This window comes from Suncus etruscus, chromosome 4 (assembly GCF_024139225.1).
Source record: "Suncus etruscus isolate mSunEtr1 chromosome 4, mSunEtr1.pri.cur, whole genome shotgun sequence".
Lineage (NCBI taxonomy): Eukaryota > Metazoa > Chordata > Mammalia > Eulipotyphla > Soricidae > Suncus > Suncus etruscus.
In genome coordinates, this window is record NC_064851.1 from 100394068 (window position 1) to 100412013 (window position 17946).

Below are 17946 nucleotides of genomic sequence, written 5' to 3' on the forward strand. Positions count from 1 at the left end.
TTCCATTCACATTATCATCCAAAATTTCAAATTTTGGAAGATGGCATGCTTGCTCTTTTGTGGTTCTTTTTCCAACTGTTACCCATTCTTAAGTGTTAAATATCTGAGATCAGAATCATTATCTTTTAAAGAATTAAACTTTGACCATGATATATTTTATATGTGAAACCTATGAATATTTGAGTAGAATGCTCTTCTAAAATTAACATTTGTTGTCATTTCTTTTCACAGTTTGTGGTGATGAATGCACAGGCCTTCTTCTCACTGACTTGTCTCGCCTAGAGCAGATGGCCATGAGCATCAACCTCACTGGCCCTCTGCCTGCTCCATATAAAATGCTCTACAATCTTGAAAATGTTACTCAGGAATTAAAGGTAAGTTGAAGCAGTCACAGAAGGAGTCAGGGTAAAGATGACAGAAGCTGCCCAAAGGGTAGTGTATATCATTTGTAGAAAGCTTTTCTTATTTAAAAAAATATCAATCATTTGAGAAATTCAAATATTTTTAAATAGATTTTTAATATAAAACTATAATATGTTTTTTTCATAAAGAAAAAAAATGCTCACATCTTCTGTTGTTTGGTTTAAATCAATTTTATTATGTTGCTTAAATGTGTGTAGACATAAAGTCAAATATGAACTGGTAACTCTATAATACTAAAACAAATTAATCTTTACCAATGCATTAAAAATAAATTCATGGGCCAGCAGGGTAGCACAAGTGGTAGGGTGTTTGCCTTGCATGCACTAACCTAGGACAGACCACGGTTCAATCCCCTGGCATCCCATATGGTCCCTTAAGCCAGGAGCAATTTCTGAGTGCGTAGTCATGGGTAACCCCTCACCTTCACTAGGTATGACCAAAGAAAGCAAAAAATAAAAAATAAAAATAAAATTCATACTAAAAACATTCATATGAAAAATAAATAAGTTTCATGGAAAGAAAAATTGCTACTTACTAAAAGAGTATTTTGGTGCTTCCACACGGGCTCCTTCATTAGCCATGGCATATGATAATCAAATACAGATTTTCACAATATGAAGTATAGATCCCCTTACAAGAGGTCCTGAAAATATTTGACAAATCTACATGACTTATGTGCCATAATCAGCCAGAGGAGCAAACACATATGCAAATATGGAAGATAAGTTTTGATAGCTGTATTCATGTCTCAGGTGTCTGTCCCATGATCTAGGAATACTTGTACAACAATTTAATTTATTGTTTGTTTGTTTATTTGGGGGCCAGACCCAGTGACGCTTAGGGGTCACTCCTGGCTAAGGGCTCAGAAATTGCTCCTGGGTTGGGGGATCATAAGAGACGCCGTGAACTACCCGAGTCAGCTTCGCACAAGGCAAACACCCTACAGCGCTGTGCTACTACTCCGGCCCAACATTTTAATTTATTATGAAAATGGAAACAAAATTATTTTTGCACTGGATAACTCGCATTTGAAAGTAATACAACAAAACCTAATTTGAGAAACTATAAGTTTGTTTATGGTTTGCTGTGATTAATGTAATAGGTGAGAATATTATGGAAATTAAGGTTACATCTTATGCAGAAATGTAAAAAAAAAAGTGATTACTTGGGACTGGATAGCACAGTGGTAGGGCATTTGCCTTGCATGCTGCCAACCTGGGACTGACCCAGATTTGATCTCCAACAGCCTATATGGTCCCCTGAGCCTGCCAGGAGAGATTTATGAGTACACAGCCAGGAGTTAAACCTGAGAGCAGCTGGGTGTGGCCCCAAAACAAACAAAAAAAAACAAACAAACCAAAAAGTAACTACTTCCATATAATTAATCAATTATCAGATTTTGACAATTTTTGGAGTATTTCATTGTAATAGTTTGTTTTCTAGAAATGTATTTCCTTCTACTGTATTATCACTAACCTCAGGAAGTTTAGAATCTATAGGATTAAAATATTATTTAATAATAATCAAACAATAAACAAAAATTCACCACAGCTTTATAAAAAATGGCATACAATAATAAAAATTTCTAAGTAGGAGGAATTCAAGGAACATGAATGAGAGTATAACTTATTGAAACTTAAAGAATGAACAAAAATTGATTTACCTAAGTCTGAAGATCAAACTCAGAGTTTTACACATTCAAGGCATTTGGACATTAAAATTATTAGATAAATATCATTAATATCTGGCAGAAAAATCTAGTCTTTATTACTAAGGAACTAGTAAACACTCTTCTGTTGTTCGATAAAGACTAAAGTCTCTGAGATAAATATTATAATCAATATTTTTCAGAACAAAAAGTCAATAGTAATGAAAGAAAAAATAGTATTTTTGATGAATATTTATCTCAGTATTAGCTAACTGCTAAAGTTTTACAGAAAATATTGTATTTAAATTTTAATAGAAGGTCAAAAAATAAGACTTAAAAAAACTCAGTTATCTACATTTTTTTTCTGAAGTGAAAATGAGTTATAGAGAAGTTAAGTTGGAATTATAACATCTCTTGAATATGAATTGTATAACTGGGAGTTAAATAGAGGGATTATAACTTTTTGGACCTACAATCTCAGAGCCCTCTGACATCCGTCCCATACATTTTCTTGTCATTCATTCTAAAAGCCATATGAACAGAAGCAAAATTTTGTTTTAGAGTAGTTGTCTGACAGACATGAAAGTCAAGTAGGACAATGAAAGAGAAGGGTGGCAATTTAATATAAAGTCAAATTTGAAAGACAAATTTGAAAGGCAGAAGAATTTTTGTTTATTCTGGAGATTCGATAGTCAAAAATATCAAGAGTAGTAATAAAGAAGATGTTGCTCAGTTATTATCCTCAAACATGGTAAAGACAAATAGCTAGAAAAGAAAATATCTCAATAGAAAAAATAATTAACACTTAAGCTAAGGATAAATTTTACTGTGGAAGAGGTTTCACTAACAGTATACTAAACAAAGGAACTTCAATCTTAAAGATGTTGGAGATACAGAGACATTAATTTTCCTTAAATTCTAGCCTTTTTTGATTCAGTATTTGGGTTGTTCTTTCATAATCCATATAATAATTGGATATGGCCATTTTCCTTTAACTGTGAAAATTAATTCCCTGAGATCCATCCAGAAATCATGTGAACATACACAAGTGATAAAGCATCACTATAATTATTAACTTGATTAAAACTGACATTGCACGCACGCTGCAGGGGACTTTGTTGTTGGGGGTCTCAATAAGAAGATATTATAGTCATTTTTTTGGTGTTTGTATTCATGATAGGTAATTTTTATGGCATTGGGTTTTATACTCCATTAGGTGCTGTTAGGAAATTATATCAATTCTATAGTCCAATATTCCAGTGAATGTGTCTTAAAGAAAGGAAGAATAAAGGGAATATAAAACAGATGTGATTCGTAAAATGGCAGCAATCACTGTTATTACCTAGAAATTAAAATTGTTGGCATTTTCATAACCTTCTTAAAGGCCATATATTTATAGGCTTTGTGATAAAATTATGGAGTAGTGTCATGCTTGGTTTCATCCATCATTGTCACAAAGTGACCTCTGTTTAATGTAAGTGTTCCATGTGATTGTTTACATTCAGTAGGAGAATAAAATCACTATGAGTGCCAGGCAGGTCTGTTCTCACCAATATTGAAGTTGGTCAGTTAGTGTTCAGCCAGGGTCCAGGGTCAAGGGCTCTTGTTTTCTTTGTTACCTGTATATTGTGTTTCTGTTGATTGAAATGGAAACTTCAATCAGACCTGTTCATCTTGACTCTGACCTTGCAGGCCAATACTATTGAGAAGTATTTAATCCTAATCAGATGTCAGATTTTTTTAAGGGCACAAAATGGAATATCACCTAATATTATTCTTATAAAATTTAATTTAATGACATAAAAGTGGAGACATTGCACACGTTATTTCTTTTTTTTTTTTTTTTTTTTTTTTTTTTATTTTTTATTTTTTATCTTTATTTAAACACCGTGATTACAAACATGATTATAGTTGTATGATTACAGTCATGTAAAGAGCACCCCCCCTTCACCGGTGTAACATTCCCACCACCAATTTCCCAGATCTCCCTCCTCCCCACCCCCCTACACCTGTACTCGAGACAGGCTTTCTACTTCCCTCATTCATTCACATTTTATGATAGTTTTCAGTGTAGTCATCTCTGCAACTGCACTCATCACTCTATGTGATGAGCTGCATGTCCTGAGCTGCACCTACCAGCCCTCATCTCTCTTGTCTCTGAGATATTGTTAAAAATGTCCTTCATTTTTCTTAAAGCCCATAGATGAGTGAAACCATTCTGCGTCTTTCTCTCTCCCTCTGACTTACTTCACTCAGCATAATAGATTCCATGTACATCCATGTATTGGAAAATTTCATGACTTCATCTCTCCTGATGGCTGCATAGTATTCCATTGTGTATATGTACCACAGTTTCTTCAGCCACTCATCTGTTGAAGGGCATCTTGGTTGTTTCCAGAGTCTGGCTATTGTAAATAGCGCTGCAATGAATATAGGAGTAAGGAAGGGTTTTTTGTATTGTATTTTTGTGTTTCTTGGGTATATTCCTAGGAGTGGTATAGCTGGATCGTATGGAAGCTCAATTTCCAGTTTGTGAAGGAATCTCCATATCGCTTTCCATAAAGGTTGTACTAGACGGCATTCCCACCAGCAGTGAAAAAGAGTTCCTTTCTCTCCACATCCCCGCCAGCACTGCTTGTTTTCCTTTCTTGTGATGTGTGCCAATCTCAGTGGCGTGAGGTGGTACCTCATAGTAGTTTTGATTTGCATCTCCCTGACGATTAGTGATGTTGAACATCTTTTCATGTGCCTTTTGGCCATTTGCCTTTCTTCTTTTTCAAAGTGTCTGTTCATTTCTTCTCCCCATTTTTTGATGGGGTTAGTTGTTTTTTTCTTGTATAGTTCTGTCAGTACCTTGTAAATTTTGGATATTAGCCCTTTATCTGATGTGTATTGGGTGAATAATTTCTCCCACTCAGTGGGTGGCCTTTGTATTCTGGGCGCTATTTCCTTTGAGATGCAGAAGCTTTTCAGCTTAATATAGTCCCATCTGTTTATCTCTGCTTCCACTTGCTTGGAAAGTGCTGTCTCCTCCTTAAAGATGCCTTTAGTCTCAATGTCCTGGAGTGTTTCACCTACATGTTGTTCTATATACCTTATAGTTTCAGTTCTGATATCAAGGTCTTTAATCCATTTGGATTTTACCTTTGTATATGGTGTTAGCTGGGGGTCTGAGTTCGCTTTTTTGCAAGTGGTTAACCAGTTGTGCCAACACCACTTGTTGAATAGGCTTTCCCTGCTCCATTTAGGATTTTTTGCTCCTTTATCAAAAACAAGGTGGTTATATGTCTGAGGAACCTTCTCTGAGTACTCAAGCCTATTCCACTGATCTGAGGGTCTGTTTTTATTCCAATACCATGCTGTTTTTATAACTGTTGCTTTGTAATACAACTTAAAATTGGGGAAAGTAATGCCTCCCATATTCCTTTTCCCAAGGAGTGCTTTAGCTATTCGAGGTTGTTTGTTGTTCCAGATGAATTTCAGAAGTATTTGATCCACTTCTTTGAAAAATGTCATGGGTATCTTTAGAGGAATCGCGTTAAATCTGTACAATGCTTTTGGAAGTATTGCCATTTTAATGATGTTGATCCTGCCAATCCATGAGCATGGTATGTGTTTCCATTTCCGCGTGTCCTCTCTTATTTCTTGGAGCAGTGTTTTGTAGTTTTCTTTGTATAGATCCTTCACATCTTTAGTCAGGTTGACTCCAAGATATTTGAGTTTGTGTGGAACTAATGTGAATGGGATTGTTCTCTTAATGTCCATTTCTTCCCTATCATTATTCGTGTATAAAAAGGCCATTGATTTTTGTGTGTTAATTTTGTATCCTGCCACTTTGCTATACAAATCTATTATTTCTAGAAGCTTTTTGGTAGAGTCTTTAGGGTTTTCTAAGTAGAGTATCATGTCATCTGCAAACAGTGAGAGCTTGACTTCTTCCTTTCCTATCTGAATTCCCTTGATATCTTTTTCTTGCCTAATCGCTATAGCAAGTACTTCCAGTGCTATGTTGAATAGGAGTGGTGAGAGAGGACAGCCTTGTCTTGTACCAGAATTTAGAGGAAAGGATTTTAGTTTTTCTCCATTGAGGATAATATTTGCCACTGGCTTCTGGTAGATGGCTTTGACTATATTGAGAAAGGTTCCTTTTATTCCTATCTTGCTGAGAGTTTTAATCAAGAATGGGTGTTGAACCTTATCAAATGCTTTTTCTGCATCTATTGATATGACCATGTGATTTTTATTTTTGTTGTTGTTTATGTTGTGTATTATATTAATAGATTTACGGATGTTAAACCATCCTTGCATTCCTGGGATGAAACCTACTTGATCAAAGTGAATGATCTTCTTGATGAGGCACTGGATCCTGTTCGCCAGGATTTTGTTGAGGATCTTTGCATCTGTGTTCATCAGGGATATTGGTCTGTAATTTTCTTTTTTGGCAGCATCTCTATCAGGTTTTGGTATTAAGGTGATGTTGGCTTCATAAAAGCTATTTGGAAGTATTCCTGTTTTTTCGATTTCATAAAAGAGCCTGGCCAGAATTGGTAGTAGTTCCTCTTGAAAGGTTTGAAAGAATTCATTCGTGAATCCATCAGGGCCTGGGCTTTTGTTTTTGGGTAAATTTTTGATTACAGTTTTAATTTCCTCAATAGTGATGGGGGTGTTTAGATATGCTACCTCTTCTTTATTCAACCGTGGAAGGTTATATGAGTTCAGAAATTTATCCATTTCTTCCAGGTTCTCATATTTAGTGGCATAGAGTTTCTCAAAGTATTCTCTGAATACCCTTTGAATCTCTGCAGTATCTGTAGTGATCTCCCCCTTCTCATTTCTAATACGCGTTATCAAGTTTCTCTCTTTCTTTTGCTTTGTGAGTTTTGCCAATGGTCTATCAATCTTGTTTATTTTTTCAAAGAACCAACTTCTGCTTTCGTTGATCTTTCGGATTGTTTTTTGGGTTTCCACTTCGTTGATTTCTGCTCTCAGCTTTGTTATTTCCTTCTGTCTCCCTATTTTTGGGTCCTTTTGTTGAGCACTTTCTAGTTCTATTAGCTGTGTCATTAAGCTACTCAGGTAAGCTCCTTCTTCCTTCCTGATGTGTGCTTGCAAAGCTATAAATTTTCCTCTCAGTACTGCTTTTGCTGTGTCCCATAAGTTCTGATAGTTTGTGTCTTTATTGTCATTTGTTTCCAGGAACCTTTTGATTTCCTCCTTGATTTCATCTCGGACCCACTGGTTATTGAGTATGAGGCTGTTTAACTTCCAGGTGTTAAATTTTTTCTTCTGTGTCCCTTTGCAGTTCACATCTAACTTCAGAGCCTTGTGGTCAGCAAAGGCAGCCTGCAAAATGTCTATCTTTTTTATTTTATGGAGGTATGTTTTATGTGCCAGCACATGATCTATCCTGGAGAATGATCCATGTACATTGGAAAAGAATGTGTATCCAGGTTTCTGAGGATAGAGTGCCCTATATATATCTACTAGGCCTCTTTCATCCATTTCTTTTTGCAGGTCTAGTATATTTTTGTTGGGTTTCCATTTGGTTGACCTATCAAGTGTTGACAAGCCTGTGTTGAGGTCTCCCACAATTATTGTGTTATTATTGATATCCTTCTTCAGATTTGTCAACAATTGTATTAAATACTTTGCTGGACCCTCATTCGGTGCGTATATGTTTAGGAGAGTGATTTCTTCTTGCTGTACAAATCCCTTGATTAGTACATAATATCCATCTTTGTCCCTTACAATTTTTCTGAGTATAAAGTTTGTGTCATCTGATATTAGTATGGCCACCCCCGCTTTTTTAAGGGTGTTGTTTGCTTGAATGATTTTCCTCCAGCCTTTGATTTTGAGTCTATGTTTATTCTGACTATTCAGGTGTGTTTCTTGTAGACAGCAGAAGGTTGGCTTCAGTTTTTTGATCCATTTCGCCACTCTGTGCCTCTTAACTGGTGCATTTAGTCCATTGACATTGAGAGAAATAATTGTCATGGGATTTATTGCCATCTTTGTGTAGAAGTTTGGTGTGTTTTTTGTTCTGTCTTGTTTTTAGAGTAGATCTTTCAGTTTTTCTTTTAAGGCTGGTTTTGAGTCTGCAAAGATTTTGAGCTGTTGTTTATCTGTGAAGCCGTGTATACATCCGTCAAACCTGAAACTTAGTTTTGCTGGGTGCAATATTCTTGGCGAAGCATTTATTTCATTGAGTTTTGCCACTACGTCCCACCACTGCCTTCTGGCCTTGAGTGTTTCTGGTGACAGGTCTGCTGTAAATTTCAAGGATGCTCCGTGGAATGTAATTTCCCTTTTCGATCTTGCTGCTTGCAGTATTCTATCTCTATCGGTGGGTTTCATCATGGTGACTAGGATGTGTCTTGGGGTGTTTCTACTGGGGTCTTTTTTAGCTGGTACTCTTCGGGCATGCAGGATTTGGTCACATGTTTTCTTTAGCTCTGGTAGTTTCTCTGTGATGATGTTCTTAACCATTGATTCTTCCTGAAGATTTTCTTCTTGGGTCTCTGGAACTCCAATGATTCTGAAGTTGTTTCTGTTGAGCTTATCAAAGACTTCTATTTTCATCTTCTCATATTCTTTGAGTAAATTTTCCATTGTCTGATCATTTGATTTGAGGTTTTTTTCTAATCTCTTCTGCTGTGTAAAGTTGTTATGCATCTCATCTTCTAAAGCACTAATTCTATCCTCAGCTGCTGTTAACCTGTTGGAAAACTCATCCATTATGTTCTTCAATTCGTCTATTGAGTTTTTCAGACCTGTTATCTGATCTGATATTTCAGTTTGGAGTTTTCTGATTTCTGTCTTCATATTCTCTTGATTTTTATTAGTGCTCTGATTTATACTTTCTTTGATATCTGATAGCAACCTCCATATTTCGTCTCTAAACTCCATTTCTGAAAGACTGCTTAGGTAGTTGGTCGTTGTTGGGTCATCAGAGTTTCCATCTTCATTCTCTATGGTTGAAGTTGGTCTGCGTAGTCTCCCCATTGTCTCGCTTACGCTGTGGGTTTTTCTACGTGTTGTGGTGGTACTCATTGGCGAGGTGGAGTGCGCGGCCGCGAAGCGCAGCGGAGCGGCCGCGCTCCGGCCCCCAAACACTCACCTCAGCCGAGGCAAGCCGTCAGGGGATGCCTGGGGAGGCCCCCAAGTGTCTGCCAAGCAAAGAAACCAGCACAATCCACAACTCCAACAGAAAACTCACAGCCCCAGCGAGACACGCCTTGAAGAGATTAATGCTGAATCAGGTCAAAGTTCCCAGGTTGATGCAGGCTGGGGGAGGTCCCAAAATGTCTGCCGGGCCTAGGGGTCCAGCAGTCAGCCTGATCTGCAACTCCGGCCCCCAAACACTCACCTCAGCCGAGGCAAGCCGTCAGGGGATGCCTGGGGAGGCCCCCAAGTGTCTGCCAAGCAAAGAAACCAGCACAATCCACAACTCCAACAGAAAACTCACAGCCCCAGCGAGACACGCCTTGAAGAGATTAATGCTGAATCAGGTCAAAGTTCCCAGGTTGATGCAGGCTGGGGGAGGTCCCAAAATGTCTGCCGGGCCTAGGGGTCCAGCAGTCAGCCTGATCTGCAACTCCGGCCCCCAAACACTCACCTCAGCCGAGGCAAGCCGTCAGGGGATGCCTGGGGAGGCCCCCAAGTGTCTGCCAAGCAAAGAAACCAGCACAATCCACAACTCCAACAGAAAACTCACAGCCCCAGCGAGACACGCCTTGAAGAGATTAATGCTGAATCAGGTCAAAGTTCCCAGGTTGATGCAGGCTGGGGGAGGTCCCAAAATGTCTGCCGGGCCTAGGGGTCCAGCAGTCAGCCTGATCTGCAACTCCGGCCCCCAAACACTCACCTCAGCCGAGGCAAGCCGTCAGGGGATGCCTGGGGAGGCCCCCAAGTGTCTGCCAAGCAAAGAAACCAGCACAATCCACAACTCCAACAGAAAACTCACAGCCCCAGCGAGACACGCCTTGAAGAGATTAATGCTGAATCAGGTCAAAGTTCCCAGGTTGATGCAGGCTGGGGGAGGTCCCAAAATGTCTGCCGGGCCTAGGGGTCCAGCAGTCAGCCTGATCTGCAACTCCGGCCCCCAAACACTCACCTCAGCCGAGGCAAGCCGTCAGGGGATGCCTGGGGAGGCCCCCAAGTGTCTGCCAAGCAAAGAAACCAGCACAATCCACAACTCCAACAGAAAACTCACAGCCCCAGCGAGACACGCCTTGAAGAGATTAATGCTGAATCAGGTCAAAGTTCCCAGGTTGATGCAGGCTGGGGGAGGTCCCAAAATGTCTGCCGGGCCTAGGGGTCCAGCAGTCAGCCTGATCTGCAACTCCGGCCCCCAAACACTCACCTCAGCCGAGGCAAGCCGTCAGGGGATGCCTGGGGAGGCCCCCAAGTGTCTGCCAAGCAAAGAAACCAGCACAATCCACCACACGTTATTTCTTAATAAATAAATCCAATTTAGGTTACTTGCTTCACCAATGCATATGGCACTTAAAGAATAAATGCAAAATTGAAAGAGTTAATTTTTCTTTCTTTTCTAAAGATGAGAATGGTAAGTTATTTGAAGAAAGACTGCATTTTATTAAATGTTCAACCCATGCTCACTGTGATGCTATTTACTGAAATGTTTATGAAATCAATTTTTTCTAGCATTTGCTCTCACCTCAACGAGCCCCAGAGAGGCTAATTCAGTTGGCAGAGGGTAATATGAACACACTTGTGACAGAGATGAATGAGCTTCTGACCAGGGTAAGTTGGCAAAATTGTGAAAATTATTAAAATTGATCAAGCCTATTAAGGAAAGAAATCTTTTCAAATTTCTGAAATGAAACATTTTTTCTTCCTAATTCTCATGTTGTATAAAATCCATGTATTATTATATTAATATTTTCTCAAATAAAGTCCTTAAAATTTAATAGTGCAAAATAAGCTTGGGATACACAAGAAATTTCAAAGACAATCTCTTAAAAAACAAAATAACAGTATACTTTAAAAATTATTTATAGTAAAGTGTGTGTCAATTCCGAATACCAAATACATTTTCTTTGACTCTTTAATAAAAGGAAAAAGAAAAACAAATGAAAAAGCTTGTAAACCCTCTTCTCATCTCTCTTATTTCTTCACAGGATTTTGCATTTGTATAGAAATATATTCTAAATCAGTATTCCTTCACAAAGGAAGCAATTTTATTCACTGCGAAGATTTAAAACACTCAAGATATCTTTAAAAGTCACAATGTAAAGTCCATTTATCAAACTTTCTAAGTAATTTATAGAGTTTTAAACTTAAGAAAATGCACTAGAGTTAAGGCTCTTACTTTTTTTTTTTTTCTGGTAGAGACTGAAGAAAACAACATAAAGTCCGCCATCTAGTGCTCAAAGAATGCATAGACAGAAAACTGGCCTTTTAAGATGCAGTTTGTTTATGTAAGCACTATAAATAAAAAAAAAAAAAAAAAGTAATAAGAGCCAGAAGTTCCTTTTTTCCCCTCCATATTTTTAAGAAGAGCTACCTGACCATAAATGTGAAATGAATTAGTAATGGCAACACAATCACTAAACTTAGGGACCAATGTAAAGACCCATTCTCCATAATCTCACAGGTACCTGTCAATATTTTTTTAATTAACCTGCTGCAGGTTTAGGAAAATTTCTACAGGAAATCAAATGGACTTCTGAGCACCTATATTGAACAGTGACCTGATGTTACAACATCTAAATACTTACAAAACTGTATAACAGGAGTGTAGAACAAACATATAACATAGTCTTACTAAATGTACTTAAAAATTAATTAATGTGTACATTTATCTCATATATTTGTTAATTTCGCACCTGTGTGAGAATACAACTAAATAAGTTATTTTAAAAGAATAGCAGCTTTATGTGTGGTCTTCAAACAAGTACGCAAAAATCTTAAATATATACTAACTGAAAGAAGGCAAAATAAAAATAAATACATCCTATATTATTTCAACTACTATTATTTCAATACATCCTGTGTTATTTCAATTGGAAAATGCAAATGTCTAGGGATATGAATAAGTGAACTACAATCATTTTAAAGCTAGGAAATTTCTATGACACTATCATGACTGAGAAATATTGAAAACATTTCCAAGTGTATATAACATCCTGGACCCTAAAGTAAACCATTGAGGTTGAAAGATAATAATGTGTCAAGTTAGCTTTATTTATTTTAATAAACGGAACAAATTGAGGTGTGGCGAAGATGTTGATGAAGTGGGAGACTGAGCATATGTAAAGACAAGGAATATGAACATTACATGTTCTAATAAGTTTTGCTTTGTAATTTAAGCTTCTAAAAAATAGTCTACTGATACAAATTTAATATGGAAGAGAAGGCTGGAACAATGAAAGGCTATCAACCTAGTTCTAGTAAAGATCTAACTTTCCTGATGAAGTATTTGTCCCTAGGAGGAACAGATCATTATTGTAATCAGCTCCATGAGGACAATTCTGTCAGTTTTGTTGATGCTGTCATTCCTAGTGTGTGCCTTTCTAAACAGAGCCTATCCTAGAATATGAAAGATCCTACATAAATTTTAATTAAATGTATACATGGATAAATAAATGATATGACAACTATAAAATGTCATTTCCTCAACTCTTGTTAGCCAAATTATATTATCCCATTTATATATATTTCTCAAATACATTTTTATTCCTTTGTTTGACTTCATGATATATTTACATACATTGTCTTTACAATTACCCTCCACACAACTAGTCAAACACACCTATGTGCACAATTGTAAAGCTCCTTGAGAACAGAGATTGTGACTAGTATCTTTCATCTGCTAATACCTATATTAAGCTTTATATTAAATAAATGTAAAAATTTATATGTAGTTGTATATTCAAGCCAGGCCCATAAATAAAGAATATCAGAGAACATTTTTGTCTTTCCCCTTCCTGAGAGGTCATAGTAGAAAGAGGTTTTCTAGGAATTAAAAAGCAGGTTCTTGGTAGATACCAAATCAGCTGAGGTCATGTGTTCCCAGTTTTCAGTTCTGTGAAAAATCAGTCACCTAGTTTAAAATGTCTTGTTATAGCATCTCAAGCAGGCTAAGACATGACTTTTTCAATTTCAGTAGTGTTTATTTTATTAGTACCAGGTTTAATAGTATTATTATACTGTGTATAGCTTAGTCCTTTATTAGATATTTCTTTTTTTATAATTGTCTTTATTTAAACACCGTGATTACAAACATGATTATAGTTGTATGATTACAGTCTTGTAAAGAACACCCCCCCTTCACCAGTGCAACATTCCCACCACCAATTTCTTTTGCAATTATTTCTCCCCTCATCCATGACTTACCTTTTCGTTGTCTACAGAGTGTCTTTCATGGTGCAAAAGTATTTTTTATTTTATTGAAATCTAACTTAGAAATTATTTCTATTCTATTATGATAATGCCTTTGATGTTTCAGTATAACTCATCACCACACTCAAAGTCATCTAGATTTTTCCTCTGCTAACTGCCTATGACAATTGCAGTCTTAGGTAGCTTTCTGCATGTGGTTTGTCATCTAATTTGAATTTCCAATAATATTTTAAACAAAGTTTTTATTTTGAAATAATTGTAGATTCTCAGAAAGTCTGTAAAGATTAGACTGATTTCTCACTTAACAAATATACTTTTTGTTCTATATTAGTCTCTTGGTATTTTGCATTGTCACAATTGATTTTACTAGTATATTTGTTTCTACTAAATAGTTTATTTTACTATAATGTATTTTGCTTTTACTTATTCTTTTTATTTTTTCACAATATTATCCATAACATTATGATAATTTAGTCAGAGTTTTCCTAGACTCCTCTACTGTGACATTTCCTCAGACATACCTTGGTGTTTGATGTTTATAACAGCTTTGACAAGTTCATGTATTTTTTACGATGTCCCTCAGAGAGGATTTTTATCATGATGGGAATAAACTTACAGGCTTCTGTGAGAAGTGGTAAAGTGCCATTTTTATAACATCATTATTAAGAGCCATGCAATCAACATATCTCATTGTTTAAGGTTAGCCTTGACTAGACTGAAGTAGCATTTGCAAAATGATGTCATAGGAAAGTTATACTTTTCCCCTCTTTCTATAGTCTAATACTATGTTTCTCTGTCTACTTTTCATATTTTTGTAATATGTTAAAAATAACCATACAGAGACCAGAATTCTAGATAGTTCACTGGACAGGCTATTTACTTTGCATGTAATCAAGCCAAGTGAGATAGATCACTTGACACCACTTAGATCCCTTAAGCTTCTCCAGGAGTGATCCATGAGCCACAGAATCAGGAGTGATACCAGAATGTAGTCATGGTTGTCCCCTAAACAAATAAACTAAAATTAACCTATTAGAAAAGAGAAATTGTATAGCACATAAGGTTCTTGCCTTGCATGCTCCTGTTCCATGTTTCAACCCTACTACTCTAAGTATGTTAAGATCCCTGAGCACCACTGAGTGTGGGCCAAAAAATTGATAAACATAAATAAATATAAAATCTCCTAAACTCAAATAGGACCTTAATCATAGTTAGGATGAGAAAAATGAAATCCTCACTAACTTATCCTTCCTATAATTACTATTCGGAATTTGACCAATATTAAGATCACTTAAATATTTAAGTGAGCTTAGCTTTTCTGCATTGGTCATCCGTGTGATTGTCAAAAGGAAAACTTAAATAAATGGAATCATAGCAAGAGGGATAAATGACTGAATATTCAACAGTATCAAGTGAAGACCTCTGTTACATTGATTCATGCCCATGAATGATAAAGCACTTGCTAATAGACTAAAATGTGCAACTAAGATTATCCATAGGTACAATACTGGATGATGTACTTTAAGCTAGAACCTAACACTGCACATTGGAATTACCTGATGTCAATTACCTCCTACAAATGTGTGACCTGATTAGTCTGAGGTGCATAATGGTATCCTACAAATTTCAGAGTTCTAAATGACTCTAAATTTTGTCTTTTGAAAAATCCTATGAATATATTCACCTTATGACTTTTTTCTTTCCTTCTGCAAAGAGATTTACTGATAAAGTTAGATTTCTTTTGTACTTTTTTGGTTAGTTTTATTAATTGGTTAATTATATATTTTTAAACTTGTGAAAATAGTTGGGTATATCTCTCTCTGTTAATTGCTTATAAAATTTGTGTTCATTTTTGAATAAATAATAGATGTATATAAATTAAATAATATTTCTTCTCCAAGTAAACACTGAATATGTCTTTATGAAAAATTTGTTCATTTGTGCATACGAGCAAAATATTACATAATCACATATTTTGAATTTTATTTTGTTTATTTGTTCATTTTGGATCCCACACCAGATGGTGTGCAGGACTTACTCTTAGCTTCTTGTTTAATGACCACTTCTAAAGGTGCTTGGGAACCTTATTGGTACTTGGGAACAAACATAGGTTGCCATGTTTTGCAGGGCAAGCTTTTAAATACCTGAGCTATCTCTCTAGCCCATAATCATAAATATTTTATTTTAATATGTTGTCTTTTCTTTTTTCATTTAAATATAGTACTTCAGATATGAAACCAGATTTAACATATTTGTACAGCCCAACAGTAAATGTGAGATATTGAGGTATTTTAAGACAAGTCCATGTCCTATTATATTCTTTAACTAATATCCTTAGTCCCTCCTTGGCTTCATAGCTAAGTTTTTTAAAAGATGTGGAAACAGTTATTATATTCACTTCTCACTCCACAATAGTTCTATATTTTCATTCACAACCTAGTAAGTTAAGTTGAATTAAAAGGAAAGTACTTTTCTTGTACTCCCTTGAAGCTGTTTCCACTTTTGATTCTTTTTTTTGATTCTGCTTGTCTCTTAATTTCTCAATTTCTTCTACTATTTTTTAGAAGTTGATTTTCCAAGGAAACAGTCTTAAGTCCACTTTTATTTTCATTCTGTAAACTCTTTGACCTTTAATCAATTATGTTATCCAAACCATTATAAACTATGCATTACTAAACTGTGTACAGTCTGCATCATTGAAAGCCATCTTCTGTTCTATTTCAATCACCTTTTGTTTGAGGTTATATTAATTTAATGAGGCATTTCTAATTTATAGTTTATTTAAAATAACATTATGTAACTGGAATACACTTTTATCATTTCAGATTGATCATAAATTCTAATGTGTAAGTTTTTCCCACTCATACTATCACTGTTATTAGGATAAAAGCTTATATTTTTATCCTTGGTAATATTGGTCACAATTAGCACAATTGTACTCTTTGGGCATCTGTATGGCAGTTGTATCCTCTTTTATTTGATTAAACTTTCCACAGAGCTATTTTTCCATGTATTTTTTTAATTCCTAATGTACTACTTCTTAAGTCTTGTTAGATCCTGTTAATTCTAAATAATCTTTCAAACTTCAGTGCGTGAAATGTGCCTCTGAAACTTTTCTGGTATGACTAAACTCATCACACAACTAATACAATTATGTTTTTTCTTTATAACTTTATTTTCATGATCATTAGTCAAATACTTCTTTGCATCACTAATGTAAATTCTATAAGGGCAGTAATCATGTCTCTTTTCTCACCAATGATTATTAATATCATGCCTGTAATCATTGTTCAAATTATGTCTGGTAAATTTTGGAGAGATTAGTAGCATTAAGATGAAAGGTAGAAAAAACTTAAAATAGCCAATTTATTTGAATTGTGCTAACATTAAGCATAAATTGATTTATAAATTGATTTATGCTGTCATAGATTTTTGCGGTGTTCTGAAGCCCCCCCAGGGGGAACCCGGCCAGCAGGAATTAGCTGGAAAGGCTTCTCAGACAACCGCACTCCTATTTTGCTGAGTAGAAGAGCAACCACACCTGTAAAAAATCTGAAAGAGGTTAATAATAAAGACCCAAGGCAGCGTCTCACTGTTCAAGGGTACCTTTATTGGCTACAGTTCCTTCTTATATAGTGAAGGAGAAGGGGGCAGTACAAAGGTGATGTCAGTCATACTTTTGGCGCGAAGACCCATACAAGGCAAGGATATATTTCAGGTTTCAAGGAACAAAGAAATTTAGGCATTCTCTAAATAAGGAAGTGGGCAGTGGGTCTAGGGGGGCTGGATGACCTTCAAGTTATGATGAACGTGCTGTTTCCATGGAAATTTCTAGTGACCTTCCAGCTGCATTCCTAATTGCTTAACTATCAGGAGGTGGTGCGAGATGTGCCTGCCTCAGTGATCTTGACAGACAATGTAGCATACACTTATTGATAATAGCCTAGTTCACTCCGGAATGTGGTCTTAAGGAGTGAGGCCTAGTTTCTGATAACGGTACCAGGCAGCTTTTGCTCTCCTCCGGGCTAGAGCTAATTATATCTTGCAGCTGCATGCCTTTCTCTTTAGCTCAAAAAATTCACAGCAAGACTGCAAAATGGCTTTTAGGTGAAAAGCTGGGCTATGGCAGAAAGAACAGCAAAATGGCCTCAAACAAGTCAGTCCCCAACATCTCCCCCTTTCTCTTCTAATAAAAGAAGGAAAGTCGTGAGCGGGTGGTAGAACCGTGTCTTAGGCTACAAGGCTTGACCAGGTCGGACACGGCCAAAGCCGCATTTAAAAGGTGGCTACAAACGCCGTGGGTGTGCACAGGGATCCGAATTATGCGCTGTAGCCTTTTCGGGCCGTGCCCTAACTGGGACCTTGCTAATCCCGTCGTAGGTGTCTCCACAGCCGAGAGCACAAGTGCCGGAGCGAGCTCCGCTTGTTAGCTATGCGCTCTATCTCCTGGAAACTTAGTGGCTGGAAAGGCGGCTTGGTGACTAAAGCCAAGTTTTCACAGGAGTCACGCG

The 17946-nt window shown here is 36.5% G+C and overlaps 1 protein-coding gene across 1 annotated transcript in view; it reads left to right on the forward strand.

Moving 5' to 3' along the window:
- Positions 1–17946, forward strand: part of LAMA2 (laminin subunit alpha 2) — a 660685-nt gene that overhangs the window by 481321 nt on the left and 161418 nt on the right. The window contains exons 33-34 of the mRNA XM_049771159.1: positions 232–374; positions 10736–10834. Of these exons, the coding sequence (XP_049627116.1) occupies positions 232–374; positions 10736–10834 (242 nt within the window). The remainder of the gene's footprint in view (positions 1–231; positions 375–10735; positions 10835–17946) is intronic.